Raw genomic sequence first — 20,116 nt, forward strand, 5'->3', positions numbered from 1 at the left:
CCGCCCACCGAGATAAGCTCCGCCCACAGGGCGGAGTCTTGTCCCGTGAGCTTGGTCTGCAGACCGAGATAAGCCACGCCCACCGAGCGTCTTTCCGCTCACCGAGCGTCGTTCCGCCCACCGAGCGTCATTCCGCTCACGGGCTTGTTCCCACCCACCTCAAGTAGTCCTGTCCACAGAACCGTCTCAGCCGTGTAGCATCCTTCCCTAAAAACAGGACCGTCCCTGTAAACATGCTTTGCCGTTCCCTGGGTTAGGAACCTCTACTCAGCTGAGGCTTCGAAGACGCGGCTAAGTCTGCAGTTGCTCGCAGGGGTATGTGTACAGAAACCACCCGAAGTGTCTGAGTCACCAGAGCCACACGGACCGTAACACAGGTGGTCGGCCCTCAGCCGCTTACTGCTGGCTGGCTCTGTCCGCGCTCCCAGGAGGTGGCGCTGCGCACCTCTGGGTGGTGTCCGGGTTTGGTTGCAGCAACAAAGAACCTAATGTCTGGAATAGATCTAGAACTATAATCTCCCAAGGGAAAATTTGTAGTGAGCCAAAAGTTGAAATGCTTTTCCCATTGAAGCTTCCTTGCTTCAAAATGAGACTTTCTGACAGCACGGCAGAGGCCCAAGAAAATATCAATAAGTTGTAAAACAAGAATCAGGGAACTTTAGAAAATCTTGGAAGAAATATTTTTGCCTTCCAGTTTTATTTCTGTGTGTGTATATTTCCCAGTTAAGGTGTTCTAGGATGAGTTTTCTAGAAAATCGAATCACTTCTTCCAAGAGGATCTTTCCACTAAGGTAACAGTTTTCACATGCTCTCTCCTTATTTTGTCACGGTCTTAGGGAAAGCCAGCTTTTAAACAAATGTAGAAGTACTGACATTTTTATATCATTTTGGTAACGGTACATGAGTTCTGCTCTAAGTATCAAAATAAGGCCAAAGTAGCATTCCCCTTTTGCAAGTGAGAATGCTGAGGTTCAGAGTCTAAGCCATGTTCGGTATCCACACAACTAGTAACTGACAAAGCCAAACTAGAATCCACGTGGGCTGGCCGTCGGTCAAGTCCTCTTCCCACCAGACCAGGCACTTGCCTGCTTAAAGAAAGATGAACCACTTTTACAGTAAATCATTTTATTGTTTATGTCCATCACAAAAAATTAGGGAATACGTTAAGCAATGAGGAATAATTACTTGTCAATGTAATTGTATTAAAAATTCTGTATTTTTTCTAAAGAGTGACTTTTAAAAACACCTTAAAATGCATTATAAAATGCCCATAATGTGTGGCGACAAAGTAACATCAAAGCGACAGAAAACCGTTAGATTCTTTCACGAGGCCAGAGTTATCCAGGAATACTGAAGCTAATAAGGTGAGTATAATTATGGTTCCTTGAATGTGAAGTTATTGATGTATATGCAGAAGACAAAGAAATAGATGCAATGGAATGATATTATAGTCTTTATGAAGACTTACGGGCCTAGCTTTCATTTGGAAATGGTGAGGTAGGGATACTTACACCACGGAAATAACATGGTTTATACAGGCAAGAGCAGAGGCACTCTATGAGGTATGAGTGAGAAGACATGATTTCTGTTTACTTCTGTTACCTACCAACAGTGTGACTGTGGAAAAGTTACTTCATGTCTCTGTGCCTCCCTCTCCCATATGTAGATGGCTGCTCAGTAAATACCCACTTCAGAGGACATTCATTATCTGCTCAGCATCCCTCTCTGGGGAACCACTCTTCTCCCATTAAGTGATCCTGGTTGAATGAATAATTACAGTCCTCGTCTAAAGATTTTCCAGCCAGAGGTAGTGGAGACAATTCTTGCTTTTAGTATCCCTGTGCTAGGATGATGTGAAATTGAGGCTGCTAGTTGCCGTCTCCTCCAGCAACTTGAGGGAAGCCTGACTGCAGTGGGAGAGAATAAGAGCAATGCAAAAGAACACAGAGCTGAACAACAGAACACAGGACCTTGGTGATATCATTGGAGTCCTTGGATTCAGCCATAGATGGAAGAAATATCCATCCCTTGTCTTCTCCGTTATCTGAACGAAAACATTGTTTTTTTAATTGGGTTATTTACGTTTTTTTCAGTTTGTGTGTGTGTGTCTGTGTGTGTGGACCACTTTTAAAGTCTTTATTGAATTTATTACAATATTGCTTCTGTTTTATGTTTTGGTTTTTCGGCTGCGAGGCACGTAGGATCTTAACTCCCCGACCAGGGATCAAACCTACACCCCTGCATTGGAAGGCGAAGTCCTAACCACTAGAGTGCCAGGGAAGTCCCTGTTGGTTTTTTTGTGTTTTGTCTGTTTATTTGTTTGCGGTACGCGGGCCTCTCACTGTTGTGGCCTCCCCCGTTGCAGAGCACAGGCTCCGGACGCGCAGGCTCAGCGGCCATGGCTCACGGGCCTAGCCGCTCCGCGGCATGTGGGATCTTCCCGGACCAGGGCACGAACCCGCGTCCCCTGCATTGGCTGGCGGACTCTCAACCACTGCGCCACCAGGGAAGCCCTAATTTCGTACTTTTAATCAAGATGCTGATGTTAAATATAACTGTGCTTAATATCTACTGTGTTTAAATATATGCTGTTTAAATATAACTGCCTTTTGGCTGCTAAAATATATAAAGAGAAGTGTAAAAAACTCTATATCACATTTCTCTTTCCAGCGGGATCTATTAGTGGAGATATTGATGAGTTAATGTCTTCTGATGGTAAGTAGTTAAAAAATTTAATAAATATAACCTTATACATCAATAAGGCTTTTCTAGAATTTATGAGTGGCACATGAGTTAAGAGAAATGAAGAACCCGTATTTTTTAACTGCTTAATGTACTATGATTCATAGTAAGTTATAGGCATCCTTCAGAATTTTTTGCCTGCTTTTTGAGGAAAAAGAATTCATAAGGGGATACTTATCACCTTTACTGAATAAACTTCTGAATTGTTGGCATACTAGCCCTTTTTACACCTGAAGAATTTGGCCAAGAAGAGTAAAACAGTGTATCTGAGTCAAGAGGAAATGTGAAAACATAGTTTTGTAAATACTCCTCCCATGGCCAATTTCAAGCTGCCAATGTGAAGTCAGTATTACTAAGATTAGCCACATCATCGTCTAATCTGAAATAATTCTTAAAAATCAACTAGCTCTAATATGGTAGTTACTTGAGCAGTTACTCTCTGGGCCTCACCTTTCTAAAAGTTCTTGGATTCAGAGTCCTGGTTCCTAACAAATATGTATAGCCGAGACCTAGGAAGTAGCAGCTGTTAAATTAGCCAATGGCACAGTAACCACTTAGACATTTATCAGACACTTCCATAAAAGCAGAGAATTTCAGCATAGTTATTAATTTACGTCTAGTTCCTTTCTCTGTTTTCAAAGTGGTAGCTTATTTAGCAGATCAGAGAAAATACTTTGACCAGTGTTTCTGAATCATAAATTTTAGTGACAAGTTCAACCAATAAAAATTAACTTCTGTTTCTCAAGCTAACACCTATAATCAATGCATAAAATGTCTTTAAAGAAGAATCTATCAAAATATACACAAAATACAAGTCATTAATTTGATCATTACATTTCCTATTACGTATTTTTAAAAAACTTGCTGTATAACATGGGAAACATAATTTGGCTTGATTTTTTTTTTTTTTTTTTTTGCGGTAGTCGGGCCTCTCACTGTTGTGGCCTCCCCCAGTGTGGAGCACAGGCTCTGGACATGCAGGCCCAGCGGCCACGGCTCACGGGCCCAGCCGCTCCACGGCATGTGTGATCCTCCCGGACCGGGGCACGAACCCGTGTCCCCTGCATTGGCAGGCGGACTCCCAACCACTGCGCCACCAGGGAAGCCCTGGCTTGATGTTTTTGATAGCATTTTATGTTAGACATCATTACCTGTATGTAGAAACCATCTTTAACACTGAATTTATTTTTTGCTTGCAGTGTTTCCACTTTTACGGCTTTCTCCGACCCCGGCAGATGACTACAACTTTAATTTAGATGATAATGAAGGAGTTTGTGATCTGTTTGATGTCCAGATACTAAATTATTAGACTCCATGGAAACTTGGGACTGTTATCTACCTCTAACTGTGTAACATTTTAGACGTCTTAATAACCTAAGTATTTAAAATAATGAATGTAACGCCTTTTTAGTTCACTGATTCTGAAATGTTCTTCCCTAATACTTTCTTTTTTACTTCACAAAACTTCAACCATAAGAACAAAGGATTCTGATTGCTTCAGGGGAAAAAGTGATTTCATATCCACCGACTCCCTACCCTCAAGTAATTACATTCTGGAATTTCAACTTTTCCTCCCATTCTGAATCCTTCTGTTTTTTTTTTTTTCCTTATATGAGAGGAAAGTTAAAGTAGACTTAAGGTCATCAAAAACAAAAGAAGTTGGCCAAGGGCTCATCATTTGTTTGTCTTACATTTTTACTGCCACGAGACTGTCCATTTTTCTGTGTACCCTCTGATCCAGACATTCACTGCCACTTATAAAGTGAAGGGTGTAAACTAGGATATGTTAACTGTTTCAGTGAACAGATTTTGTGAAGTGCCTTCTGTTTTAGCACTTTAAGTTTATCACATTTTGTTGACTTCTGACATTCCACTTTCCTAGGTTATAGGAAAGATCTGTTTATGTAGTTTGTTTTTAAAATGTGCCAATGCCTGTACATTAACAAGATTTTTTAAAATAAAACTGTATAAAGCATTTAATTTATTGGTCTTTTTGGGGAATCTGATGCATCACCAGTGTATTACAACTGAGCCATTAATCTTGTAGCTTCATCAACATCAACTGGTTCGTTTTCACGACACTGCTGAGGAATCTGGAGAGAAAAGTACATTTAAAAATTTAGATAACAATAGCAAACAGAAATGACATAATCTACTGACATATAATCTATTATTCAATATAATTTCTTCTAGTTGTACTTTTGGAAATAGAACAATAAAGTTCCATATTTTAGACTCAATGTTTTAAAGTCTGAATAAGCTATACATACTACAGAGCCAAATACTAAAAATGACAATCAATACAGGCTTTGAAAATTTGGAGTTTATTAGCCAGAACGAAAGGAAGTGACTTCCACTCACCAGCTGTTTCTGCACAGGTTCAAGGGAAAGGTCTTTTACGAACCATGCAACTACCTTTTGCATATATACAAAAGCTTCATTCACGATGTTAACTTTTTCATCATTCACGATGTTCATCTTTTAAAAAAAGAAAAAGAGCATTAATCCATGGTCTCACAACCATTAAGGATAAAAATATAGGCTACCTTAATTTAATCTTGTCACCCCCCAAATCTATAAACTCTTATCAATCCTACCAATTTATGGAGACAATTTACCCTAAAATTCTTACAGTCTTATTGGGACATTTTAGACAAAAGGTTCTGTCTTTTTAAAAATAAGAATTGTGTGGATATACCTCATACCTTGACTTTCCTGGAATAAACGGGCCAAAATATGTGACCACTATGTTTCTAAGCTACGGTGCTATCCTCTCTCATCTGTAAAATGAGGAACCTGGCTGGCATGCTTCCAGTGTCCTTCTAACAGTACGTCTCTGAATCCTTCCTTGATGGAAGTGCCTGGCAGTCTCCTGAGGACAGCGGCCCCTGTAGCCGTCCTCGCTTGAATCTGAAAGGTGGGGGTGGTATTCTTGTTCTTCACAGCTGCTCCCCAACCATTTCTCCTTCAAAACTTTTAGCTCTTTTGCACCTTATGCATCAGGACATTCTGACACCCCTCTCCTCATTACTGTCACCTACCAACACCGTGATTACTTGCTCCTTCGTGAAAGATCTCAGACCATGGCTCACTGACCCCTCTCACGCCTGGCGTCGCTGCTTAGTGGCTACGACAAAAACCTATCCTATGGCTTCTTAATCTCTTCAGGGCCTCACCTCCAGGGGTCTTTTCCACGACCTACCTTGCCATCACTCTCACGCATTACCTTAGGCGGCATCATTACCTGTTACCGCACCACCTCCTATCCTTCTATTCACTTATTTTATTAATAGTTCTTAAATCTCACTGAAATCTTTTCCCACCAAGTTCACTATTGTTCACATGTTCATATCCCCGCTTTTTCCTTTAGCCTGCACAGATTACATGACCACTGATCAGTCGCTCCTTCACACCCTAACTCTACTTCCCTTCTCTCCCTCAGTCAGACTTCCCTGCCAACCTAGTTAAACTCAGGTATCAGCCTTTTCTGAGCCCAAAACTGAAGCTCTAGAAAATCATAACTGGCTGACTGGCTTCACTTTAAGTTCGTGGCCACCAACTTCAATTTACCATGTATATAGTACCTGGCGATCGTGCGACCTCCCCCTAAGTTAGGCTGCTTTCTCAGAAAAGTGTTCGATACTTTCTCCAACCAGGCTGCCTACCCACAGATCTTCTCCATTAGCAACCGTAGAGCTTCTAGGACTTCCTATCCAAACAAAATAATTTTCCTCAAATACACCAAGCCTTCACCCAGCTGGGGGTCTCTGCACTCACTATTCTTTCTGCCTAGGACATGCTGCTCCCAACACTTCCCAGCAGTTTGCATCACTGGCTCCTGTCAGGCAGGTCTTGGCTTCAATGTCAACCCTGAAGACAATTCTATCTAAAACTGTCACCCCCAAACCCCAGTCATATCACCCAGCTTTATTTCCTTTATAGCATCTCCAAAGTCATGAAATTGCTCCACCAAAAAGTTTAACTCAGCTAATTCATGAAGACTGAAAGATAAAATGTTACATTTCTATGGACCATTATGATAATTACTAAGTCCTCTAGAGGGGACTCCACCTACTACTTAAGCTTGAAAACATTTTCTTGAATAATTTCCTTAAGGAGTCTACTTAATCTTGAAGAACTTTCCCATTCCCCAAATATTTTGAAAAAAAGATAAAGCAACTCCTTTCTTTTCAAATTTTGTATTTTAAGAAACAAAATATTTTATCTTCTATTTTTAGGTTTTTATCTGAGCTATAGATATCTTCAGAGAAATAAGATTTACTGAGAAGAAAAAGAATGGGTGTTGACTGACATTCCATGTCTTGGCTCTGGTTGAAAGCTTCCTGAATATATATGAGTTTAGAGATAATTTTTCCATACCATGGTTTTTTATGATTTCTATGCTCTGAGAAAACTATTAAAACTGTTACTTGGAGCCTCATACATTTGCAGTTAAAATGCCTTCTTCCTTTTGCACTTGAATTCAAGAAAGGGAGGTTATTTTTCTGCATCGTTGTTTCTTTTTTGAAACAAATGTTTAACAATCATCTTGCTTTTGTAGGAAAGGCTAAGAACCTGTTTTAAATATTAGCATTCAGTTTTTCAGTAGCTTTACAATTATGCTTTTCTTGTAAACAATAAAGTCAGAGTGCTTAAGTGATACTAACCTTCTTCAGATTAGTGGTAACTGGCTTTGCCTTATTTTTAACCTTAAAGCTTTTTCGGCTGGCTACCTGGAATACATTCCTGGACTTCTGTCCTCTTAGTTTGTTCTTGGCCATTGTCTAGGCAAGAAAGAAGAGGAGCTCAATTCAGTTGCCCATGTTTATGAACTGTAAATCAATTTAAGTTTTGGAAGTAAAGGTACCAATTAAATCTAAGAAGTTCCACCTTCCTCCTGATTATTTTTAAAATTGCTGCTTGTATTAAAATTATCTCCATGTCCTTTCGGTCCTACTAGATTTTTCTGTTTCAGTGCAGAGTGTGTAGCTAATTCTTTTCTGCATCTCCGGCACCTGGCCCATAAGAGGCTCCACATTAATTTCTGCCAGTTAGATTCATTAATTAACATTCTCAACACAACAGTTGTTTTCTTTCAGCTCTCTGCAGCATCTGACAATGCTAACCATCACCATCCATCCTTCTGATAGTTTACATACTGCTATTCCATTCTGGTTCCTTTCATACTCTACGACTGACTCTCTTCTCCCTCCTTCCTTCATTCCTTTTTACTTGTCCCATTTTCACTCCTGTGCGCACCTCCTCAAAACCAGTACTTAAGCTTACACTTCCTAGCCCCCGCGTTAAATTACTTTCATGACTTCCGCATCACCTCTATGTGAATGGCTCTTGCCTAAAAACTGTAGGTATTATCTCTGTTCTATAGCTAAACACAGTAAGCCTATAAATTCTACTTGAGAAACATCTCTGAAACCTGTCTTTAACAATGCACGTGAGGAACAATTTAAAAAATATTAATAGTTAAGATTTATTAAGCTTTTACTACATGTACAGCACTATGCTAACATTTTATGTGTTTTGACTAATTTACTCCTTACAACAACACTTCGTAGGACGTATTATTATCATTATACAGATTAAAAAAAAAACTGATGCAAAGAGAAGTTAATCTGCCCATTGTTACACTATTAGTAGTCAGAGAATGCCAAGATTCAAAGCCAAGCAGACTAGATCCTGAGCTCTCATTATGTGATGTGGCCTCTCGTATATAAATAAAAATGCAGTACAAAAACATGATTTACTACTGCCTAGTTCAGGACTGGGTTACTGCTTTAGTCCCTACGACTATTTGGTTAGACTCTGGGTTGGGACCAACTATACCCATGGACCAAATCAGGTCAGGCACCCGTCTTTGTAAATGATGTTTTATTAGAACGCAGCTACGTCCATTCGATTATGTATGTTTTGTCTGTGGCTGCTTTCCTGCGACAACTGTGGCTCGCAAAGCCTAAAATATTTACTATTTGGTCCTTTACAGAAAGACTGTCAACCCCTGGCTTAAGCCACATGCATTCAAGTCTATCCTGCGTAGTGGTATGAAATGAACCGTCCCAATGGTAAAATCCTTCACTGGCTCCTCCAACCCACAAGGTTTTTGTCCTGACATATTGCTGCTGGAAACCTGACTCTAGCATAAATCTGTCAAAGGTATCTCCTGCTATTTCTCTATACCTACTCTAGTCTACTAATCACTCTCTGAAGACACCTTGCACATTCTTCCTTTCTTCCCTTTGCTCACATTGTATCTCTCCTCCTTCAATGTCTAGCCTCAGGAACAAGAGAGACAGCAATGGTTCCGAACCCCAACAGAACTTCTTCTTAAAAAAAAAAAAAAAAAAAAAAAATATGGGGCTTCCCTAGTGGCCCAGTGGTTGAGAGTCCGCCTGCCGATGCAGGGGACACGGGTTCGTGTCCCGGTCTGGGAAGATCCCACATGCCGTGAAGCGGCTGGGCCCGTGAGCCGTGGCCGCTGAGCCTGTGTGTCCGGAGCCTGTGCTCCGCAACGGGAGAGGCCACAACAGTGAGAGGACCACATACCGCAAAAAAAAAAAAAAAAAAAAAAAAAAAGAACACAGTAGGAAATACATGATTATTATAGAAGCAGAAAATACACATAAACCACCCCTAAATTAAATAATCTAAAATCCTTCCGATAAGTAACCAAAATCCAACCATTCATCTAGTATTCATTAATCAATTACTATGTACCAAGTGTGGTACAGAACCTATATACATACATATGAAACATATACAAACACAAGAAACATAAAGATAGGTGCTGTAACTGACAGCATACGAGTGGAGTCACAGAAGGGAAAGTTCCAATCGAGCTGGGGACTCGAGGAAGGTTCGTGGAGAAGGTGAGAGCCTAGCTGTGGGGGTAGGGGGATAGGGATTTTCTCTAACAACCACGTGGAAACTGGTGACAACAGAACAACCCAAAACTGGTACCCTGCCGTGGGCTGAAGGCCCAGCAGGCATGGGGGTTTTAGGCCTGAGCCAACAGGCCTGCGGCCGAGTAGGGCTGCCTAAGGCAGCAAGCGACGACGGAACGGAGCCTCCCGACGGCAGCAGCCCGCGGTCCCGTCTCAATCCTCAGAAACTTCACGCCAGCGCGCCGGAAAATTTTTTTTATTAATCTCTCACCAGTCCTCCGCTACCCTCGGGCAGGGGTATAAGCTCCACGTAACGCCAGCAGTACGCACAGGATCCAGGAAGTTCCGGAATGAGGAAGCCAGCCAACGGTCCTCTCTCAGGTCGTAGTTCCGCCCACCGAGATAAGCTCCGCCCACAGGGCGGAGTCTTGTCCCGTGAGCTTGGTCTGCAGACCGAGATAAGCCACGCCCACCGAGCGTCTTTCCGCTCACCGAGCGTCGTTCCGCCCACCGAGCGTCATTCCGCTCACGGGCTTGTTCCCACCCACCTCAAGTAGTCCTGTCCACAGAACCGTCTCAGCCGTGTAGCATCCTTCCCTAAAAACAGGACCGTCCCTGTAAACATGCTTTGCCGTTCCCTGGGTTAGGAACCTCTACTCAGCTGAGGCTTCGAAGACGCGGCTAAGTCTGCAGTTGCTCGCAGGGGTATGTGTACAGAAACCACCCGAAGTGTCTGAGTCACCAGAGCCACACGGACCGTAACACAGGTGGTCGGCCCTCAGCCGCTTACTGCTGGCTGGCTCTGTCCGCGCTCCCAGGAGGTGGCGCTGCGCACCTCTGGGTGGTGTCCGGGTTTGGTTGCAGCAACAAAGAACCTAATGTCTGGAATAGATCTAGAACTATAATCTCCCAAGGGAAAATTTGTAGTGAGCCAAAAGTTGAAATGCTTTTCCCATTGAAGCTTCCTTGCTTCAAAATGAGACTTTCTGACAGCACGGCAGAGGCCCAAGAAAATATCAATAAGTTGTAAAACAAGAATCAGGGAACTTTAGAAAATCTTGGAAGAAATATTTTTGCCTTCCAGTTTTATTTCTGTGTGTGTATATTTCCCAGTTAAGGTGTTCTAGGATGAGTTTTCTAGAAAATCGAATCACTTCTTCCAAGAGGATCTTTCCACTAAGGTAACAGTTTTCACATGCTCTCTCCTTATTTTGTCACGGTCTTAGGGAAAGCCAGCTTTTAAACAAATGTAGAAGTACTGACATTTTTATATCATTTTGGTAACGGTACATGAGTTCTGCTCTAAGTATCAAAATAAGGCCAAAGTAGCATTCCCCTTTTGCAAGTGAGAATGCTGAGGTTCAGAGTCTAAGCCATGTTCGGTATCCACACAACTAGTAACTGACAAAGCCAAACTAGAATCCACGTGGGCTGGCCGTCGGTCAAGTCCTCTTCCCACCAGACCAGGCACTTGCCTGCTTAAAGAAAGATGAACCACTTTTACAGTAAATCATTTTATTGTTTATGTCCATCACAAAAAATTAGGGAATACGTTAAGCAATGAGGAATAATTACTTGTCAATGTAATTGTATTAAAAATTCTGTATTTTTTCTAAAGAGTGACTTTTAAAAACACCTTAAAATGCATTATAAAATGCCCATAATGTGTGGCGACAAAGTAACATCAAAGCGACAGAAAACCGTTAGATTCTTTCACGAGGCCAGAGTTATCCAGGAATACTGAAGCTAATAAGGTGAGTATAATTATGGTTCCTTGAATGTGAAGTTATTGATGTATATGCAGAAGACAAAGAAATAGATGCAATGGAATGATATTATAGTCTTTATGAAGACTTACGGGCCTAGCTTTCATTTGGAAATGGTGAGGTAGGGATACTTACACCACGGAAATAACATGGTTTATACAGGCAAGAGCAGAGGCACTCTATGAGGTATGAGTGAGAAGACATGATTTCTGTTTACTTCTGTTACCTACCAACAGTGTGACTGTGGAAAAGTTACTTCATGTCTCTGTGCCTCCCTCTCCCATATGTAGATGGCTGCTCAGTAAATACCCACTTCAGAGGACATTCATTATCTGCTCAGCATCCCTCTCTGGGGAACCACTCTTCTCCCATTAAGTGATCCTGGTTGAATGAATAATTACAGTCCTCGTCTAAAGATTTTCCAGCCAGAGGTAGTGGAGACAATTCTTGCTTTTAGTATCCCTGTGCTAGGATGATGTGAAATTGAGGCTGCTAGTTGCCGTCTCCTCCAGCAACTTGAGGGAAGCCTGACTGCAGTGGGAGAGAATAAGAGCAATGCAAAAGAACACAGAGCTGAACAACAGAACACAGGACCTTGGTGATATCATTGGAGTCCTTGGATTCAGCCATAGATGGAAGAAATATCCATCCCTTGTCTTCTCCGTTATCTGAACGAAAACATTGTTTTTTTAATTGGGTTATTTACGTTTTTTTCAGTTTGTGTGTGTGTGTCTGTGTGTGTGGACCACTTTTAAAGTCTTTATTGAATTTATTACAATATTGCTTCTGTTTTATGTTTTGGTTTTTCGGCTGCGAGGCACGTAGGATCTTAACTCCCCGACCAGGGATCAAACCTACACCCCTGCATTGGAAGGCGAAGTCCTAACCACTAGAGTGCCAGGGAAGTCCCTGTTGGTTTTTTTGTGTTTTGTCTGTTTATTTGTTTGCGGTACGCGGGCCTCTCACTGTTGTGGCCTCCCCCGTTGCAGAGCACAGGCTCCGGACGCGCAGGCTCAGCGGCCATGGCTCACGGGCCTAGCCGCTCCGCGGCATGTGGGATCTTCCCGGACCAGGGCACGAACCCGCGTCCCCTGCATTGGCTGGCGGACTCTCAACCACTGCGCCACCAGGGAAGCCCTAATTTCGTACTTTTAATCAAGATGCTGATGTTAAATATAACTGTGCTTAATATCTACTGTGTTTAAATATATGCTGTTTAAATATAACTGCCTTTTGGCTGCTAAAATATATAAAGAGAAGTGTAAAAAACTCTATATCACATTTCTCTTTCCAGCGGGATCTATTAGTGGAGATATTGATGAGTTAATGTCTTCTGATGGTAAGTAGTTAAAAAATTTAATAAATATAACCTTATACATCAATAAGGCTTTTCTAGAATTTATGAGTGGCACATGAGTTAAGAGAAATGAAGAACCCGTATTTTTTAACTGCTTAATGTACTATGATTCATAGTAAGTTATAGGCATCCTTCAGAATTTTTTGCCTGCTTTTTGAGGAAAAAGAATTCATAAGGGGATACTTATCACCTTTACTGAATAAACTTCTGAATTGTTGGCATACTAGCCCTTTTTACACCTGAAGAATTTGGCCAAGAAGAGTAAAACAGTGTATCTGAGTCAAGAGGAAATGTGAAAACATAGTTTTGTAAATACTCCTCCCATGGCCAATTTCAAGCTGCCAATGTGAAGTCAGTATTACTAAGATTAGCCACATCATCGTCTAATCTGAAATAATTCTTAAAAATCAACTAGCTCTAATATGGTAGTTACTTGAGCAGTTACTCTCTGGGCCTCACCTTTCTAAAAGTTCTTGGATTCAGAGTCCTGGTTCCTAACAAATATGTATAGCCGAGACCTAGGAAGTAGCAGCTGTTAAATTAGCCAATGGCACAGTAACCACTTAGACATTTATCAGACACTTCCATAAAAGCAGAGAATTTCAGCATAGTTATTAATTTACGTCTAGTTCCTTTCTCTGTTTTCAAAGTGGTAGCTTATTTAGCAGATCAGAGAAAATACTTTGACCAGTGTTTCTGAATCATAAATTTTAGTGACAAGTTCAACCAATAAAAATTAACTTCTGTTTCTCAAGCTAACACCTATAATCAATGCATAAAATGTCTTTAAAGAAGAATCTATCAAAATATACACAAAATACAAGTCATTAATTTGATCATTACATTTCCTATTACGTATTTTTAAAAAACTTGCTGTATAACATGGGAAACATAATTTGGCTTGATTTTTTTTTTTTTTTTTTTTGCGGTAGTCGGGCCTCTCACTGTTGTGGCCTCCCCCAGTGTGGAGCACAGGCTCTGGACATGCAGGCCCAGCGGCCACGGCTCACGGGCCCAGCCGCTCCACGGCATGTGTGATCCTCCCGGACCGGGGCACGAACCCGTGTCCCCTGCATTGGCAGGCGGACTCCCAACCACTGCGCCACCAGGGAAGCCCTGGCTTGATGTTTTTGATAGCATTTTATGTTAGACATCATTACCTGTATGTAGAAACCATCTTTAACACTGAATTTATTTTTTGCTTGCAGTGTTTCCACTTTTACGGCTTTCTCCGACCCCGGCAGATGACTACAACTTTAATTTAGATGATAATGAAGGAGTTTGTGATCTGTTTGATGTCCAGATACTAAATTATTAGACTCCATGGAAACTTGGGACTGTTATCTACCTCTAACTGTGTAACATTTTAGACGTCTTAATAACCTAAGTATTTAAAATAATGAATGTAACGCCTTTTTAGTTCACTGATTCTGAAATGTTCTTCCCTAATACTTTCTTTTTTACTTCACAAAACTTCAACCATAAGAACAAAGGATTCTGATTGCTTCAGGGGAAAAAGTGATTTCATATCCACCGACTCCCTACCCTCAAGTAATTACATTCTGGAATTTCAACTTTTCCTCCCATTCTGAATCCTTCTGTTTTTTTTTTTTTCCTTATATGAGAGGAAAGTTAAAGTAGACTTAAGGTCATCAAAAACAAAAGAAGTTGGCCAAGGGCTCATCATTTGTTTGTCTTACATTTTTACTGCCACGAGACTGTCCATTTTTCTGTGTACCCTCTGATCCAGACATTCACTGCCACTTATAAAGTGAAGGGTGTAAACTAGGATATGTTAACTGTTTCAGTGAACAGATTTTGTGAAGTGCCTTCTGTTTTAGCACTTTAAGTTTATCACATTTTGTTGACTTCTGACATTCCACTTTCCTAGGTTATAGGAAAGATCTGTTTATGTAGTTTGTTTTTAAAATGTGCCAATGCCTGTACATTAACAAGATTTTTTAAAATAAAACTGTATAAAGCATTTAATTTATTGGTCTTTTTGGGGAATCTGATGCATCACCAGTGTATTACAACTGAGCCATTAATCTTGTAGCTTCATCAACATCAACTGGTTCGTTTTCACGACACTGCTGAGGAATCTGGAGAGAAAAGTACATTTAAAAATTTAGATAACAATAGCAAACAGAAATGACATAATCTACTGACATATAATCTATTATTCAATATAATTTCTTCTAGTTGTACTTTTGGAAATAGAACAATAAAGTTCCATATTTTAGACTCAATGTTTTAAAGTCTGAATAAGCTATACATACTACAGAGCCAAATACTAAAAATGACAATCAATACAGGCTTTGAAAATTTGGAGTTTATTAGCCAGAACGAAAGGAAGTGACTTCCACTCACCAGCTGTTTCTGCACAGGTTCAAGGGAAAGGTCTTTTACGAACCATGCAACTACCTTTTGCATATATACAAAAGCTTCATTCACGATGTTAACTTTTTCATCATTCACGATGTTCATCTTTTAAAAAAAGAAAAAGAGCATTAATCCATGGTCTCACAACCATTAAGGATAAAAATATAGGCTACCTTAATTTAATCTTGTCACCCCCCAAATCTATAAACTCTTATCAATCCTACCAATTTATGGAGACAATTTACCCTAAAATTCTTACAGTCTTATTGGGACATTTTAGACAAAAGGTTCTGTCTTTTTAAAAATAAGAATTGTGTGGATATACCTCATACCTTGACTTTCCTGGAATAAACGGGCCAAAATATGTGACCACTATGTTTCTAAGCTACGGTGCTATCCTCTCTCATCTGTAAAATGAGGAACCTGGCTGGCATGCTTCCAGTGTCCTTCTAACAGTACGTCTCTGAATCCTTCCTTGATGGAAGTGCCTGGCAGTCTCCTGAGGACAGCGGCCCCTGTAGCCGTCCTCGCTTGAATCTGAAAGGTGGGGGTGGTATTCTTGTTCTTCACAGCTGCTCCCCAACCATTTCTCCTTCAAAACTTTTAGCTCTTTTGCACCTTATGCATCAGGACATTCTGACACCCCTCTCCTCATTACTGTCACCTACCAACACCGTGATTACTTGCTCCTTCGTGAAAGATCTCAGACCATGGCTCACTGACCCCTCTCACGCCTGGCGTCGCTGCTTAGTGGCTACGACAAAAACCTATCCTATGGCTTCTTAATCTCTTCAGGGCCTCACCTCCAGGGGTCTTTTCCACGACCTACCTTGCCATCACTCTCACGCATTACCTTAGGCGGCATCATTACCTGTTACCGCACCACCTCCTATCCTTCTATTCACTTATTTTATTAATAGTTCTTAAATCTCACTGAAATCTTTTCCCACCAAGTTCACTATTGTTCACATGTTCATATCCCCGCTTTTTCCTTTAGCCTGCACAGATTACATGACCACTGATCAGTCGCTCCTTCACACCCTAACTCTACTTCCCTTCTCTCCCTCAGTCAGACTTCCCTGCCAACCTAGTTAAACTCAGGTATCAGCCTTTTCTGAGCCCAAAACTGAAGCTCTAGAAAATCATAACTGGCTGACTGGCTTCACTTTAAGTTCGTGGCCACCAACTTCAATTTACCATGTATATAGTACCTGGCGATCGTGCGACCTCCCCCTAAGTTAGGCTGCTTTCTCAGAAAAGTGTTCGATACTTTCTCCAACCAGGCTGCCTACCCACAGATCTTCTCCATTAGCAACCGTAGAGCTTCTAGGACTTCCTATCCAAACAAAATAATTTTCCTCAAATACACCAAGCCTTCACCCAGCTGGGGGTCTCTGCACTCACTATTCTTTCTGCCTAGGACATGCTGCTCCCAACACTTCCCAGCAGTTTGCATCACTGGCTCCTGTCAGGCAGGTCTTGGCTTCAATGTCAACCCTGAAGACAATTCTATCTAAAACTGTCACCCCCAAACCCCAGTCATATCACCCAGCTTTATTTCCTTTATAGCATCTCCAAAGTCATGAAATTGCTCCACCAAAAAGTTTAACTCAGCTAATTCATGAAGACTGAAAGATAAAATGTTACATTTCTATGGACCATTATGATAATTACTAAGTCCTCTAGAGGGGACTCCACCTACTACTTAAGCTTGAAAACATTTTCTTGAATAATTTCCTTAAGGAGTCTACTTAATCTTGAAGAACTTTCCCATTCCCCAAATATTTTGAAAAAAAGATAAAGCAACTCCTTTCTTTTCAAATTTTGTATTTTAAGAAACAAAATATTTTATCTTCTATTTTTAGGTTTTTATCTGAGCTATAGATATCTTCAGAGAAATAAGATTTACTGAGAAGAAAAAGAATGGGTGTTGACTGACATTCCATGTCTTGGCTCTGGTTGAAAGCTTCCTGAATATATATGAGTTTAGAGATAATTTTTCCATACCATGGTTTTTTATGATTTCTATGCTCTGAGAAAACTATTAAAACTGTTACTTGGAGCCTCATACATTTGCAGTTAAAATGCCTTCTTCCTTTTGCACTTGAATTCAAGAAAGGGAGGTTATTTTTCTGCATCGTTGTTTCTTTTTTGAAACAAATGTTTAACAATCATCTTGCTTTTGTAGGAAAGGCTAAGAACCTGTTTTAAATATTAGCATTCAGTTTTTCAGTAGCTTTACAATTATGCTTTTCTTGTAAACAATAAAGTCAGAGTGCTTAAGTGATACTAACCTTCTTCAGATTAGTGGTAACTGGCTTTGCCTTATTTTTAACCTTAAAGCTTTTTCGGCTGGCTACCTGGAATACATTCCTGGACTTCTGTCCTCTTAGTTTGTTCTTGGCCATTGTCTAGGCAAGAAAGAAGAGGAGCTCAATTCAGTTGCCCATGTTTATGAACTGTAAATCAATTTAAGTTTTGGAAGTAAAGGTACCAATTAAATCTAAGAAGTTCCACCTTCCTCCTGATTATTTTTAAAATTGCTGCTTGTATTAAAATTATCTCCATGTCCTTTCGGTCCTACTAGATTTTTCTGTTTCAGTGCAGAGTGTGTAGCTAATTCTTTTCTGCATCTCCGGCACCTGGCCCATAAGAGGCTCCACATTAATTTCTGCCAGTTAGATTCATTAATTAACATTCTCAACACAACAGTTGTTTTCTTTCAGCTCTCTGCAGCATCTGACAATGCTAACCATCACCATCCATCCTTCTGATAGTTTACATACTGCTATTCCATTCTGGTTCCTTTCATACTCTACGACTGACTCTCTTCTCCCTCCTTCCTTCATTCCTTTTTACTTGTCCCATTTTCACTCCTGTGCGCACCTCCTCAAAACCAGTACTTAAGCTTACACTTCCTAGCCCCCGCGTTAAATTACTTTCATGACTTCCGCATCACCTCTATGTGAATGGCTCTTGCCTAAAAACTGTAGGTATTATCTCTGTTCTATAGCTAAACACAGTAAGCCTATAAATTCTACTTGAGAAACATCTCTGAAACCTGTCTTTAACAATGCACGTGAGGAACAATTTAAAAAATATTAATAGTTAAGATTTATTAAGCTTTTACTACATGTACAGCACTATGCTAACATTTTATGTGTTTTGACTAATTTACTCCTTACAACAACACTTCGTAGGACGTATTATTATCATTATACAGATTAAAAAAAAAACTGATGCAAAGAGAAGTTAATCTGCCCATTGTTACACTATTAGTAGTCAGAGAATGCCAAGATTCAAAGCCAAGCAGACTAGATCCTGAGCTCTCATTATGTGATGTGGCCTCTCGTATATAAATAAAAATGCAGTACAAAAACATGATTTACTACTGCCTAGTTCAGGACTGGGTTACTGCTTTAGTCCCTACGACTATTTGGTTAGACTCTGGGTTGGGACCAACTATACCCATGGACCAAATCAGGTCAGGCACCCGTCTTTGTAAATGATGTTTTATTAGAACGCAGCTACGTCCATTCGATTATGTATGTTTTGTCTGTGGCTGCTTTCCTGCGACAACTGTGGCTCGCAAAGCCTAAAATATTTACTATTTGGTCCTTTACAGAAAGACTGTCAACCCCTGGCTTAAGCCACATGCATTCAAGTCTATCCTGCGTAGTGGTATGAAATGAACCGTCCCAATGGTAAAATCCTTCACTGGCTCCTCCAACCCACAAGGTTTTTGTCCTGACATATTGCTGCTGGAAACCTGACTCTAGCATAAATCTGTCAAAGGTATCTCCTGCTATTTCTCTATACCTACTCTAGTCTACTAATCACTCTCTGAAGACACCTTGCACATTCTTCCTTTCTTCCCTTTGCTCACATTGTATCTCTCCTCCTTCAATGTCTAGCCTCAGGAACAAGAGAGACAGCAATGGTTCCGAACCCCAACAGAACTTCTTCTTAAAAAAAAAAAAAAAAAAAAAAAATATGGGGCTTCCCTAGTGGCCCAGTGGTTGAGAGTCCGCCTGCCGATGCAGGGGACACGGGTTCGTGTCCCGGTCTGGGAAGATCCCACATGCCGTGAAGCGGCTGGGCCCGTGAGCCGTGGCCGCTGAGCCTGTGTGTCCGGAGCCTGTGCTCCGCAACGGGAGAGGCCACAACAGTGAGAGGACCACATACCGCAAAAAAAAAAAAAAAAAAAAAAAAAAAGAACACAGTAGGAAATACATGATTATTATAGAAGCAGAAAATACACATAAACCACCCCTAAATTAAATAATCTAAAATCCTTCCGATAAGTAACCAAAATCCAACCATTCATCTAGTATTCATTAATCAATTACTATGTACCAAGTGTGGTACAGAACCTATATACATACATATGAAACATATACAAACACAAGAAACATAAAGATAGGTGCTGTAACTGACAGCATACGAGTGGAGTCACAGAAGGGAAAGTTCCAATCGAGCTGGGGACTCGAGGAAGGTTCGTGGAGAAGGTGAGAGCCTAGCTGTGGGGGTAGGGGGATAGGGATTTTCTCTAACAACCACGTGGAAACTGGTGACAACAGAACAACCCAAAACTGGTACCCTGCCGTGGGCTGAAGGCCCAGCAGGCATGGGGGTTTTAGGCCTGAGCCAACAGGCCTGCGGCCGAGTAGGGCTGCCTAAGGCAGCAAGCGACGACGGAACGGAGCCTCCCGACGGCAGCAGCCCGCGGTCCCGTCTCAATCCTCAGAAACTTCACGCCAGCGCGCCGGAAAATTTTTTTTATTAATCTCTCACCAGTCCTCCGCTACCCTCGGGCAGGGGTATAAGCTCCACGTAACGCCAGCAGTACGCACAGGATCCAGGAAGTTCCGGAATGAGGAAGCCAGCCAACGGTCCTCTCTCAGGTCGTAGTTCCGCCCACCGAGATAAGCTCCGCCCACAGGGCGGAGTCTTGTCCCGTGAGCTTGGTCTGC

At 41.1% G+C, this 20,116-nt stretch overlaps 2 protein-coding genes and 2 long non-coding RNA genes across 4 annotated transcripts; 2 read left to right on the forward strand and 2 right to left on the reverse strand.

The window, feature by feature from the left end:
• The first annotated feature begins 181 nt into the window (after positions 1 to 181).
• Positions 182 to 4,722, forward strand: LOC308629810. The gene is made up of 2 exons (XR_014017715.1): positions 182 to 2,715; positions 3,942 to 4,722. It is a non-coding gene; the product is annotated as an uncharacterized lncRNA (long non-coding RNA).
• LOC308629809 (ribosomal biogenesis factor-like) lies at positions 4,707 to 10,002 on the reverse strand. The gene is made up of 4 exons (XM_081258064.1): positions 9,910 to 10,002; positions 7,410 to 7,526; positions 5,104 to 5,220; positions 4,707 to 4,835 (listed from the first exon to the last, which is right to left on the reverse strand). Exons 2-4 carry the CDS (start codon positions 7,521 to 7,523, stop codon positions 4,764 to 4,766), a joined length of 303 nt encoding a protein of 100 aa, XP_081114190.1. The 5' UTR covers positions 7,524 to 7,526; positions 9,910 to 10,002; the 3' UTR covers positions 4,707 to 4,763.
• Positions 10,003 to 10,209: 207 nt separating this feature from the next.
• LOC308629838 lies at positions 10,210 to 14,750 on the forward strand. Its single transcript, XR_014017718.1, has 2 exons — positions 10,210 to 12,743; positions 13,970 to 14,750. It is a non-coding gene; the product is annotated as an uncharacterized lncRNA (long non-coding RNA).
• Positions 14,735 to 20,030, reverse strand: LOC308629837 (ribosomal biogenesis factor-like). Its single transcript, XM_081258112.1, has 4 exons — positions 19,938 to 20,030; positions 17,438 to 17,554; positions 15,132 to 15,248; positions 14,735 to 14,863 (listed from the first exon to the last, which is right to left on the reverse strand). The coding sequence occupies exons 2-4, from the start codon at positions 17,549 to 17,551 to the stop codon at positions 14,792 to 14,794; spliced, it is 303 nt and encodes a 100-aa protein (XP_081114238.1). The 5' UTR covers positions 17,552 to 17,554; positions 19,938 to 20,030; the 3' UTR covers positions 14,735 to 14,791.
• Between the last annotated feature and the right edge of the window lie 86 nt (positions 20,031 to 20,116).

The sequence above is a fragment of the Mesoplodon bidens genome, assembly GCF_964165515.1.
Source record: "Mesoplodon bidens genome assembly, chromosome: 16".
Lineage (NCBI taxonomy): Eukaryota > Metazoa > Chordata > Mammalia > Artiodactyla > Ziphiidae > Mesoplodon > Mesoplodon bidens.